Source organism: Platalea leucorodia (genome assembly GCF_965183815.1).
Source record: "Platalea leucorodia genome assembly, chromosome: 2".
Lineage (NCBI taxonomy): Eukaryota > Metazoa > Chordata > Aves > Pelecaniformes > Threskiornithidae > Platalea > Platalea leucorodia.
Window position 1 is genome coordinate 78,475,617 of NC_138824.1, and position 12,640 is coordinate 78,488,256.

General features: G+C 35.6%; 1 protein-coding gene across 1 annotated transcript in view; it reads left to right on the forward strand.

The window, feature by feature from the left end:
* Window positions 1-204: 204 nt before the first annotated feature.
* STS (steroid sulfatase) overlaps window positions 205-12,640 on the forward strand; it is a gene marked incomplete at both ends in the record, with an annotated part of 86,205 nt that continues 73,769 nt past the window's right edge. The window contains 4 exons of the mRNA XM_082337113.1: window positions 205-350; window positions 2,143-2,264; window positions 4,885-5,007; window positions 10,564-10,987. Coding sequence (XP_082193239.1) covers window positions 205-350; window positions 2,143-2,264; window positions 4,885-5,007; window positions 10,564-10,987 — 815 coding nt within the window. The remainder of the gene's footprint in view (window positions 351-2,142; window positions 2,265-4,884; window positions 5,008-10,563; window positions 10,988-12,640) is intronic.

Consider the following 12,640-nt stretch of genomic DNA (forward strand, 5'->3'; position numbering starts at 1 on the left):
TTAAAAAATATGGCAGAGAAAATAATGTAAAAAAAACCCTCTTGAGAAAAAAAGCGCCAAATAAAAATATACAGTCCAATTTTGTTTTTCTCTTCTACTATACAATCCAGGGCAATAACAGGTTTAAATTATATTAACAGTAAAATGTAAAGAAAGTTCTTTATCTATTATGTTGTCCACTTGTTCTTACACACCAGGAAGAAGATGAGACTCCTTTTATTTCTAATGATTTGCCAGTGTGCCATAAACAGTGTCAATACCCACCATGCTTCAAATGACAATATCATTTTACTGATGGCTGATGATCTTGGTATTGGAGACCTGGGATGTTATGGGAACAGAACCTTAAGGTATGATGATACATTTGGGGGTGTCCTAGCCTTTTTTTTTTTTTTTTTATTTAGTTAGTTATTTTTTTATGTTTAGTTTTTTATATTTTAGGGTTCTAGATTTGTAAAGTTAAAAATCCCAGAACATTCAGAGATTTGGTTAGGTTCTTTATATGTAACGAAAGTTAACAACCTTTCCAGAAAATAGAATATTCGATCTTTGTTTTCTTTTCTTAGTAAGAAAAGAAGACTTATCTGATGTATTTATCCTGCTGAAAAGTTGCATCATAAACAGAGAATTGAGCAACCAACCTAATAAGGGTACGTCTAGAGAAGCATAGTATAATCGACAATTTTCTTTTAAAATATACATGATGCAAATACTATGAATTAAGCATATTTTGCAGCACTCAGGATTTGAGACAAGCTTGTCACTAACCAATTGGAAATAAAGTGCTCATTTTTTTCCTTCATTTATCTTCATGCTTCAGTCAATAGTTTCATTAAAACAAATGTTAATATACCTGAGTAATTCAGCAGTGTTCCCCAGTATGATCCTTACTACCAGCTTAGGTATCATGGTTGTGTAAACAGCACAAGTTGTACCTAGTCATTGTGTTTCAGTGGTGCAAAGTCTTTGATCAAGTTAAATACAACATTCAGACTAAAAGCACTGTCCTGTCAAATGTTAAATACTCTTGTTCCTGCTGAAGTTAGTTGGAAGTAAAAACTCCTCATAATTCAAACTGAACAAAAATCAGTCAAGTTACGGCTTCTAGTTTTGAACAGGAAAAAAGTATATACAACACCGATGCTTGGATCACTCACCTTCCAAGGACCAGAATTCCTCCAAGATCTGTGTTCTCTGATGTGACAATTCAGAATTAGGTCTTTGGAGTATGAAGAAATTTCATCATACTGCTTGTTATCAGTAGGTGATGTTATAGATAGCAAAGAAGTCTGTTGGAAAATTAATGTTTCTGACTCTTCAGACTTAGATGATGGAAGCACCAGTGTGCTTTGAGGTCATGGTCATTAATCTCCAGGGAGGTCATTAATCTCAGGGACCTGTTGGGGCATGCTGCAGCTCCTGACTAGTCTGCATTCCTAGTTTTCTTTCTGTAGAACCAAGGGCACAGGATTTCTTCCTCCAGGAACCAATTTTCATCTACATGATGAGCTAGGTCACAGACAAGTTTCCCATGCAGATATGGAAACGTGGATGTGCTCCTGGGTCTAATATTGCAGACATAGTCATGTCAGGCATGTAAACATTGTTAATATAGAGCCTAACACAGAGTCATGACCATTTGAATCTCTCCTAATAACTGATACCACCACACAACATTACCCCTACCCCAAAAAGCTTTTGCTGGGGAAAGAAGTGACACCAAGTAGGAGGTAAGGAAGCACAACCTTTCTCCAGTCTCTCCTCTCCCCATTGCTGAAGCCGGACAGCCACATCAGTAGCAAAGTTACAGTTCTGGGTCAAGGAATGCATTAAAAAGGGTTGCAATACAACACGTCCAGGTGTCACAGTTTAGTACTGGCCATGAAGAGTAGATGAAAGTGGGGAAAAAGATTTTTGGCAAAATGCCACGCTGTTTCAGTTCAGTGTTGGCACCTAATGTAAAAATATTTGATATGGTAGTATTTTGCAACACCACCATAGTTTTTATAATTAGCATACAGTAAATCTTAACTTGATTTTTGTGATAGTTTTTGCCTTGGATGCCTTGATCTTACCATGTCCATTTCCAAATAATCATCTTTGTGTATTCTTTTTTTTTTTCCCCTGCTTATGTTTTTCTAGAACCCCTAATATTGACAGGCTAGCAGAGGAAGGAGTGACACTTACTCAGCATATAGCAGCATCCCCACTTTGTACTCCAAGCAGGGCAGCTTTCCTGACAGGGCGATATCCTATCAGATCAGGTAAAATCCCATTACTTTATATATAAATATCATATTTTATTTGAAGTAAACTGTAGGTATTTTTTTCTCTGGCCTTTCTTGATATCTTTATCATTACCTGGTTGGGTACTCATTTTAGTGACTAATCAAGCTCAGAAGAGTTGATCAACGTTTGAAATCTTCCATATATAATATGGGAAATTTTCATGTTTAAGAAGAGTTAACACATAAATAAAGGTTTTTTTTACTGGGAAAAAGATATTTTTTAAAAAAAAATACTGAGGAAAAAGTCTGATTGTGGTTCTTTAATGTAAGGAGCAGACAAATTCCATCGACTTCCTTCACTGTCCAAATGACTGTGGACTCTTTGCCTGCCTCCCCAGGTGCATTCAGGCTGCTCCCAGGACATTAGTGCGCAGCTTGAGTGTTGAACATCACAGAGATGCATCTAGAAAGACAGTGGAAGAACCCAGTGTAAATCCTTCTGCTCAGACATTTCTGTTTCTACAAACCTTTTGGTTTAGACAAATTGTTATTTTTTCGGGGGGGCGGGGGGGGGGGGGGGGGGGGGAAGGACAGTTTATTAAGGTATTCCAGCAGGCCTTAAAGCTGGGAAGAAGAAAGCAAAAATTCTCCCTTCTTTCTAAGTATTTTTGTTCCATATCCACCCAGTGTTAAGTATCCTATGAATACATGCATTTAATAGCTTCTCTTACTTTTAAAGTACCTGATCCAAAGCCCATTTGAGTCAGTAAAGATCCAGTCTGTTTATTTTAGTGCGCTGGGACTGAGCCCCTCAGTGCTTAGACGTGCAACTTTAACGTTCCTTTAACATCATTTTTAGCAAGGATCATTATACATTAATCAGATCACTTGTTCATTAGTGATAAAACATTCTGTCCTTGCTTCTGGGAATGAAAGCAAAGCAAGACTCTGGAGCCTACTTGGTATGTTCGTGCTCATTCAAATCAAGTAACAAGCTTCTGCAAAAGTGCCAGCTAATATAACTTGCTAAATTTTCCATTACATTCAGCTGCAAAGGAAAATTTTATATACCTGTTACAGCTATATTGCTATTAATATTTACTGTAGGTAAAGCCACAGGTCACTTTCCATTATGATCCTTGTTCTTATCTCTGAAAAATTAGCATTTGAACTGATTTATTTCTTAACTGATCTGCTCTCAGTCATACCTAATCATTTTCATGCAGGTGCAAAAACTGAACTTTGTCTTAATTAAATTATGAAATTGCTAAATATGGACTACTTCCAAACATCAGTGAAGAGCTAGTAAAGGATTATTATAGAAGATACTAGAATCACAAAGTGGAATAAAATGTTAGAAATTTAAAACTCCTGCAAATAGAGCTGAAGAAAAATATTCCAAAATGCAGTATTTAATGAGATACAAACTCAGAGAAAGGTAATGATGAAAAAAAAAAAAGAAAAACCAAAATCATGGTTCCTTTAACTTTCATTCTGGTAACTTAAGGGAATTACACTGATTTCAGTTACAAGATCAAAGCACATAAAAATAAATATAAATAAGTATTTAATAAATTAGGTATAGATATGTATAGATTACTAAAACTAGCTAAACTAAAAATAAAGCTAGCTGCGGTCAAAAACTGAAGTCAACATTTGAAGGGTAGGTTGAGCTCTCTTTAATAAACCAGTCTAACGACTCTTTTTCTCATCTAACCACAAGGCATACCTGAGGGAAGATTCTGGTTGTCTACATCAGTCATGTAACTTTGGCACTGCAATCATCCAGTTGCATAATTCAGACTTCCTGGAGAAGTCTGCACAGATTTGCATAGATATTCTGTGTTCTGTCTCTCTATACTCAGAGCCAGCTCTCATCTGGAATCCTAGTAATCTAATTTTCATGAACCTGAGCTCTCAAGTTCCTCATCCTGAGAGTAGTTTATAAGCTCAAATTTGTGTCCCTCAGATTCTCAGCATATAGAAATTACTGTGCCTTATTTAGATGTTGTCTTGTTAGCTGATACCTGATGGTGTTTTAATGCATTCTGTGTGCATTGAATCCTGTGTCTTCATGCCATTGGAGCAGTGGTCCTCTTCCATCAAAGCTGAGTGCCCTAGCCACTCTGTTTCCAGAATCAGACTCTCTCTTGCTCTTTTTTGACTTCATGATATATACATGCCCAGCTGTAAGACTGCCCTATTTTAACTCCCTTCTCTCAAATGACCTTAAAGGCTTGTAGAAAACCATGTATGAGGAAAGTGGAAGTTCTGAGAGTAGAAATTGGGAGTGATCACATTTAGTCCTCAGCTCCATTCCTTCCTTGTCTACAAGAAAAATTATGCAAGCTCAACTTCTTTCAGATACGTTATACCTTAGAACATCTACAGAAGGGGCTACAGCTGTTTATGTGATGACTGGCCCCACAGTTAGAAGCAGAAAATTTTTTCTCCGCTTCTCAATTTCTGGTGTCAATACGGAAAAGACCTCGCTCAGCTAAATAGATGATTGTATCTGCCACTTGCAACTTTTAGCATCTGGTGGTAATATGGCATTTAAGTGATACCACCTAAAGCAAAAAAGTGCATGCAGAAAGAATGCATGGGAATTGTTTCATTATATTTTCCAAGTCTCATTCATTTTCATTGTATTTAGGAATGGCTGCCTTCTCACGAGTTGGTGTCTTCTTATTTTCCGCCTCTTCTGGGGGACTTCCTTCTGAAGAAATAACTTTTTCCAAACTCCTGAAGCAGAGAGGTTATGCAACAGCTCTAATAGGTAAAATTGCATACATACGCAGCGTTATTTTTCATTCATTTCAATCAAAAGAACATTAGCTTTCCATGTAGGCTATCAAAGATCTGCATTAAGCTTTTTTCCCCCACAGCATAATGAGTTTATTTTTCTGGCACAAATCTGAGCACATTCCCATGCATATGTGAAACACTAATCAGGTAAGTGTGTCTAATTCACTTGTGTAGTTATAGTCTCATTGTGCAAGGTGCTGAAAAAACTTGATAAACAAAGTGAAAATTAGGCAAGCTCTTGAAAAGTTTTCAGTATAAACAGGAGTTTGATTACAACAGAGTAAAAGTCAGCACAGTGGTGGGATTCATTTCACTAGTTTTCAAATATTCATAAAGTAGATAACGTAGCACCTGGGCTAACCATCTGAATTCTCAGTCATCAGACAGAAATGGGCATTTCTAGGAAATCTGTCTCATCCTGTGGTAGATGTTTAATATAAAAATGTGATTCTCTCTCATTATAAAGATAGTTCAGACAACTAACTGCAACATAAATATCCTGTGATGGGTAAAAGGAATCCCACCAGGAGAATATTAAATGGAATTGGAATGAATATCATAAAAGTATAGCATTTAAATAATGTGATTTTTTTTTCCTAATTTAGTCACTGATTTATTCCACACTGTTTACATTTTAGAAGACTTTTGTGAAATACAACTTCTATTACATAAGGTACACTTCTATATTGCGAAATACACTTATATACTGGAATTGCCAGGAAGTGGTGGTTTAGAGAGCATCATGCTGGAATGTTACTACATTCTTTTAGAAGCTGGATGCACCCAATTTGATTTTTAAATGTAACAAAAGCTTGCAATTTTGGGAGTAATTTTTTGTTTAAAAATCAGGCTATTTAGCAAGGCTAACAATTCACACTGCTGTTCAAAAAATATCCATATTATGTAGGTAACCAATGTTGATGTTCCTAACTAAAAAATCCTATTTAGCTATACCCCAGTCTTAGGAAGTATAAAATACCTTATGTCCTGGCAGATTCAAAACAGAAAACAGGAAAATCTTAACAGAAGTATATTTAGTGCAGGTGTATTTGAACTGTAGTGCAAAAAGGCCATTCATAATTTGTTACGTTCATCATGGAGTTAATTCCTATTGCTCCATATTCCATTAAAGACTGCAAAAAAATAATTTGTTTGTAACAAGCACTGAAATACAACTCATTTTCTAGGGCTGACCTAGTTAATGTTCTTTTTTTAACTACTTTCACTGTAACATGACAGCTTGCCACTTAGATCTCCAGACATTACCTCCATGATGCTTAATGAAAAATTCTTCCAAGTGGCCTGAATGATAGCTATGAAACCGTAAGATGTAATATTGTCATACCCTTAGTGTATAATGAAGGCTTCCAAAAATCAAGAAGTGCATTAAAATTAAGGATAAAATATATGTAAATGACAAAAAGAAAAATTATGCAGATTTGAAGACTATAGATAGACAGACTCTGATTCCCAACTAGCCCATTTGCTGTGTCTGCTGGTATTCTTATCACATCATATTGGTCTAGGTCAGGGAGTCTTTGCTTGGTTCAGTCTAACTCAGCAGTTCTCAAACAATTAATTGTCAAATCCTGCACCAGTGATGGATTGGCATAAGGGTAATTTGAAGCCTTTCAGTTCCTCAAGCCTGTACTGTCACTTCTTTTTTTTTGCCAAGTTGCTCTCCCCTTTACTCTCTAAGGACATTTTTCTCTTTCCTAAATGTATTTCCTTTCTTTTTAATTTTTTTCCCCTCCTCTGAATATATGCTTCCTCTTGCTTGATACGTCCCTAAATATATTTTAGCTATAAATCTATTTTATGTATACACTTTTTCACCTCATTGTTTTTCCCCTGTGACACAAAGAAGGTGACATCCAATAGATCTGGCAGGAAGAGACACAGTCAGAAGATCTGCGACAAAACCAAGTTTTCTCAAAAAAGGCAGATGCATTGAATATGTAATATTTCACCAGTTAAGGATCCTGGAGAGTAGCAAGAAATGCTGATGTTTTGTAGGAAACAGCTATTCATAATGCAAAAATTCCACTGAAAGTAGATGGGTATCATTTTAACTACTGCCATACTCTGTTATCTTGTGTGTTGTCTAGCATCCAGAGAAGTTTAAAATCCAGCTATGTAGCTTATCTCCAAAGTTTAAAATACTAATGAATAAACTGGGACTTGAATCTTTCCTCCAGAACGAGCTATTGTAATATTTGGACACACCATCACAGTAGTGAGAAATACAAGATTAGCTGAGCTTATGAAGTAGGATTAATAGAACAGTTAGTAGAACAGCCTAAAATCTGAGCATATTAATAATATATGCATATATGCTTTATATTATTATTGCTAAGTATATCCTACAAATATATTTCTTTGAGCACATAAAATATTTCTTTGCATCTTGCTCTACATCTTGCATCTTACCATTTATCTGAAGAGCACAAATCCATAACAAAAGAAATATATCAGTATATAGAACTCATTTTTCAGATGTCTGAGGGAAAAACAGGGGGAAAACCATGGATTTTTGCAGCCTTTCCAGCATTCTAGGTTCTGAAAAACTGAGTTCCAAATGAAGTTTCTTGGCTGAATAGAACTTGCCTCTCATTTCCACTTGCCTTTTATTGCATTGCTTCTGCTCTGCAGAAATCTGAATTGTGGCAGAAGGAGAGGAAAAAAGCCTAGGTCTCAAACTATTAAGGTACTCGTAATTTACAATTAACAGCATAAATGTCACTCAAAAGCTTGGTAGAGTCTGCTGAAATGTGTATGATGCTTGTGTGAAGTGTCCATAGTATGAAGCTTCACTTGGCAAAGAGGTGAGAGCATTTTGCACTGCTCTCAGATTCAGAAAGGCCCCAGAGTGTAAAGCACATTACAATAATCTGTTGAAACGCTAGCTCAAGGCAGGGGTTATTGTCACAAGGAATGAAACTAAACGTGTATTGTGGACCCAGTCATCACTTGCTTTTTCAGAGTGGCGCAGAAGCTATCAAACCCCTCTACCTCGTCAGCCAGGCAGTTGTATCTTTCTGTGCTTTTGTTGCTTTTCCCAGCTAACCTGCTCTCTGCTTTGTTTGGCTTAAGTTGCTTCTGAACAAATCTTTTTTTGAGGCCCAAGTTCATCTTGACATTGAACAATTTGTTGTGCTTGCTAAAACCCTTTCGATAAAAATAGGTCCTTTATTTTCTCCTGTCCTAATTTGTTGTTGCAAGATTCTTCTGTCCTGGCTTGCAATGTCTAGTTTTATTGAGATCCAGTTTAAACAAACTTCTTTATGTCATAATAAATGACTTCGAAAGTATATTTATTTTTGGGGGGTTTCTTTTTCGTATTTTTTTACTGAATTACAGGTGCTCTGAGATTGACAAATAACATCAAAAAATTAAAAATTAAAGCTTTAAGAGATCATTTATATTCATGATTATAAGCCTCTACCTTTATTTCAGTTATCTAACTTGATGAGAGTTGTTTCATGCTGATATTGCTATACATCTGGCTTTACGATTATTCCATAAAGACAGTCATGTAAACCGAAGAGAAAACACTGAAGCATTTATTTTCCAAAATCTGTGTGTTTGCTTGCTGGGAATGAAATTCAGAGTTGCAGTTTTAGCTAGCCCTTTATGGCACCATTATAGCATTTAAAAATTCAGAACAGTGGTCTGCATTGCTTTTTTTGTAATTGGCCACAATAATGTTCACTGGACCATGTCAAAAGTAGTGAGTAGAGCCGTTCTGCCCCCAGAAAGTAGAATACCACCGCAGGTGAGGGGGGCCATCTGACAGTAAGTGGGAAAATTTCTGATGGGATGAGAAAGCTGTAGAGGCTTCCATTCCACTGGCACATAAGCAGACCTGAAAATGCTTTTGTACCTGCCTAAGACCATCAAGAGATGTATGAGAACTGGACTCCCAACTAAGCATTCAATTAGGCTCAAGATTTCTGTAGTATTTTTCTCCACCTTTGCTGATGGGTGAACTTAGGCACATGACATTCCCATCCCACACCTTAGTTCTGTTTTTTGTGAAAGAGAAATAATGAAGAGAAAATGCCCATTTGCTAGATACTATTTCAAAAAATCAGAACTGATCCCCATCTTCAGCCTCTTTGGTACTGCAGTACCCACATTCGTCATTGCCAAAGGCAGAAGTGCAGGATGAATATGCTGCTCTCTAGAACCAGGAGATGCTCAGGACTGCCTGCATCAAGACTCTTACAGATGTGTAAAAGCTGGGATGGTTTGGGAAAGAGGAAAATTCTATATATGCTTTATTCCTTTTGTGTACTTTCTACTATGTATATCCTGAAGTCTAGAACAAATTATTTCAAATTTCATTGGACTAGGTTATGGGGTTGAGGACTTACAGAGTTTGCAGGTTTTTTTGTTTATTTCTTTTTATGATTACAACCCCTGAATTATGCTGGTCATGTTTAGGTATTTGATTCAGAAAAAATAAATAAAATTTGGCCCAGCAATATATATTGTCATCTGTTTTGTCAAGAGTGACATGTTTTGTCAAACATTCGACACATTTCCTTGCTGAGACCAAAGAGCATAGCTCTAGCCATAATTTATGTCAATAGGCTTAACTGAATTTGATTTTTTTTTGATTATGCATTTGAATGTAAATAACAGCTACCAGTTATGTCTGTTGCAGTAGGCAATGCATAAGCATATGGTAAGGGGTTGTACCTGAGTCATACAATGAATTATCTAAATACTTACTGTAATCAACATGAACATAGATTATGCTACTCTCATGCAGATCAGACTCACTGTTTTCTTGTGTCAGCCACTGTCCAACGTTATTGCAGAATTAGAACGATTTCCTAGTGAGACAAAATGCTGAGAGAGAGAGTATTGGCAGTAATTTACTTGTTACTGTTGTTTCTTTTTTAATTTATACATATATATAATATATATAAATAAAAAATAATCTCCCTCACTATATGTAAGTATATAGTGAGGGAGATTGGCAATTTTGGAGCTTTTGCAATCATTTAAATAATAAATGCCTTGGTATTTTCACTATTCTTGATTTATTTCCTGTTTGTTACTGTATTCTTTTTTTTCTTAAAAACTAGTCAAATGTGAATGATTTGCCAGAAAAATTTCAGAAAGATATTTTGTAACTCCATATTGGCAGAAGTAAGAAAGCAGTAGCTGCTACAAAACGGTATTTTCTTATGACTACTTAACTACACATGCACAAAGGTTTCATTTTCAAAGTTAACTACCTGTTAGGGCTCTGTTCTTCAGTGACCTGCTAGCCCACTCAGAATTTAATGGTCTCCATCAGGAGCTGTGCCAAACTATTTCTAACTAAAACAAAGAGGCAGATGTGAAACAAAGTCTTTGATGAAGGCATAAAGAAAGATTAGATAGAAAATAGGGATCCACACAATAAGTCCTGGGGGTGGGGGATATCAGTCAGATAGTGACAGTTTCGAATAGCACACATTATAAGCTTGATGATTTAACTACAAAAATACTCCCTGTCCTTCTCTCTTTGTAGGAAAGTGGCATCTTGGGATGAACTGTGAAAGCAGTAATGACTTCTGTCACCACCCTCTCAGTCATGGATTTGATTACTTTTATGGGCTTACTGTGACCAATTTTAGAGACTGCAAACCTGGCCAGGGCAGTGTATTTTTAAAAGGGGTTCAGAAATCCCTTGTCATCCTAATCCAAATCATTGGAATCACTCTGGTCTCTTTGGCAATAGTGCAGTACATTGGCTTTCTCAAAGTACCTTTCCAAGCATTGGCTTACTGCTTGTTAATAACCGCTATTTCACTTGCGGTTCTGATCTTTTTCTTTTATCATTTTCGACACTTGAACTGCTTCTTAATGAGGGACCATCGGATTATCCAGCAACCACTATCCTATGAAAACCTTACTCAGAGACTGACAAAGGAAGCCGTGCAGTTTATAGGAAGGTAGGTTTCTGACTGTGTTATAAGTTAATACTGACATTTCACAATGACGGTGCTTCCAAAAAAGTAGAAAAAAAATGTGAACTGGTGGGCACAAGGAATATATCATCATATATTATCATTTTTTTCCTTTAGAAGATGACTGAAGTTAATGTTTTTAGTGAAAGTGACTTTTCTATCAGGTATGTCATTATTTTCTCTATAAAAATTAAAAACTGTTTATGTTTACATGTTTCAGAAAATTTTTTCAAAAAATATCTAACTTTTTTAGGACTTTCATTCTTGAGAATTTCATGTAACTTGAAATATGAAAAATCTTTTGTGGTGTGACATAATTATGTGAAACCACAATGTAGAGTCGTAATCCATGACTTTTCTGGAATGGAAAACTGTTCTTCATGATTGATTTTAAATGGCATTCCTAAGGCAAATTTTTTAAGATATCATTTAATGTCACAAGACATCATTTTAGATGCCTCCACTTCTGTGCCAAATTCCTTTTGAAAAGATTTGATTTACAGAAGTTAGGAAATAAATGGTTTTTTTGAAAGCAGTGATTTTTTAATAGTCATCACATTGGGTCACCTAAACATTGGATGTACAAAATCATCCAAAGTCATTCTTCATTTTTGCAAAGTTAGCTACTTTGGCGTAATTGTCACTACAGGGCTTTTAATGGGATCAAAGCATAAAAGTATACATTTGTATAGTCTGAAATATAATATTTGGAGCAAAAATATTTCATCCATTTAACTCCTTGGAAAATAGGCCGAAGTATTTTTCTCGGTCACTTTTGAAACAGGTTGCACCATTTCTAAAAATAGTTAATCAAAAGTAAAAACATGTTCTAAGACATAAGAAGTCCCTTAATTACTATTCTGAAAAGTATGTACCAGGTAGTTACTGTGAATATATTCACATGGTGTCATTGTTGAATGAAAACTTATACCAAAGAATCAGAGGCTAAATTTTCTAGACTTAATCACGGCATGCAGTAGTCATCAAGACTGTTAGCAAGAAAAAATGTTTATCTGAAATCTTAATCTCATACTGCAATATTTCTATCATTATAAATATTTGATATAGCCATCTCTACTCACCATACCAAAATGTTTTTTATATCAAGTTTCTTTAAGTGAGTAAGTCTTCCCAACAAGCAACATTCTCATGAGTATTTATAAATAAACTAAAATATCTTTATTTCCTCTTGGCAATGGTGATAGATGTAAAGATACCTTCTCATCTGCATTCTAACTAATTTAACAGTGAAGCACTTTGTTTACTACAAACACACATACCCCGCTTTGAAAATTGTTGAGAAGCTATTTACCTAGTGACCAAGCATTTGGTGATTTTAAAAGATTCTTGAGTGCATTAACTATATGTTGGCAGATTCTTCCGTGATTTACAAGTATGTAATGTGTCTGTAGTGATTCGTAATGTTTTGGATATCTCTGAACGTTTCATTGATTTCAATGCAATGACAATAAAATGGTAGCCCCAAAACAGGTGAGTTCAAGATTGGAAGTAAATGCTAGAAAACTAGTTACTCTTTTAACTTTATCAATATCCATAACATGCACGGTGTTATTGTACAGCTTAGTGTTTAGAGCTGGCAAAACAATGTATCATCTAAGTCAGCATAGCATTGTTGAC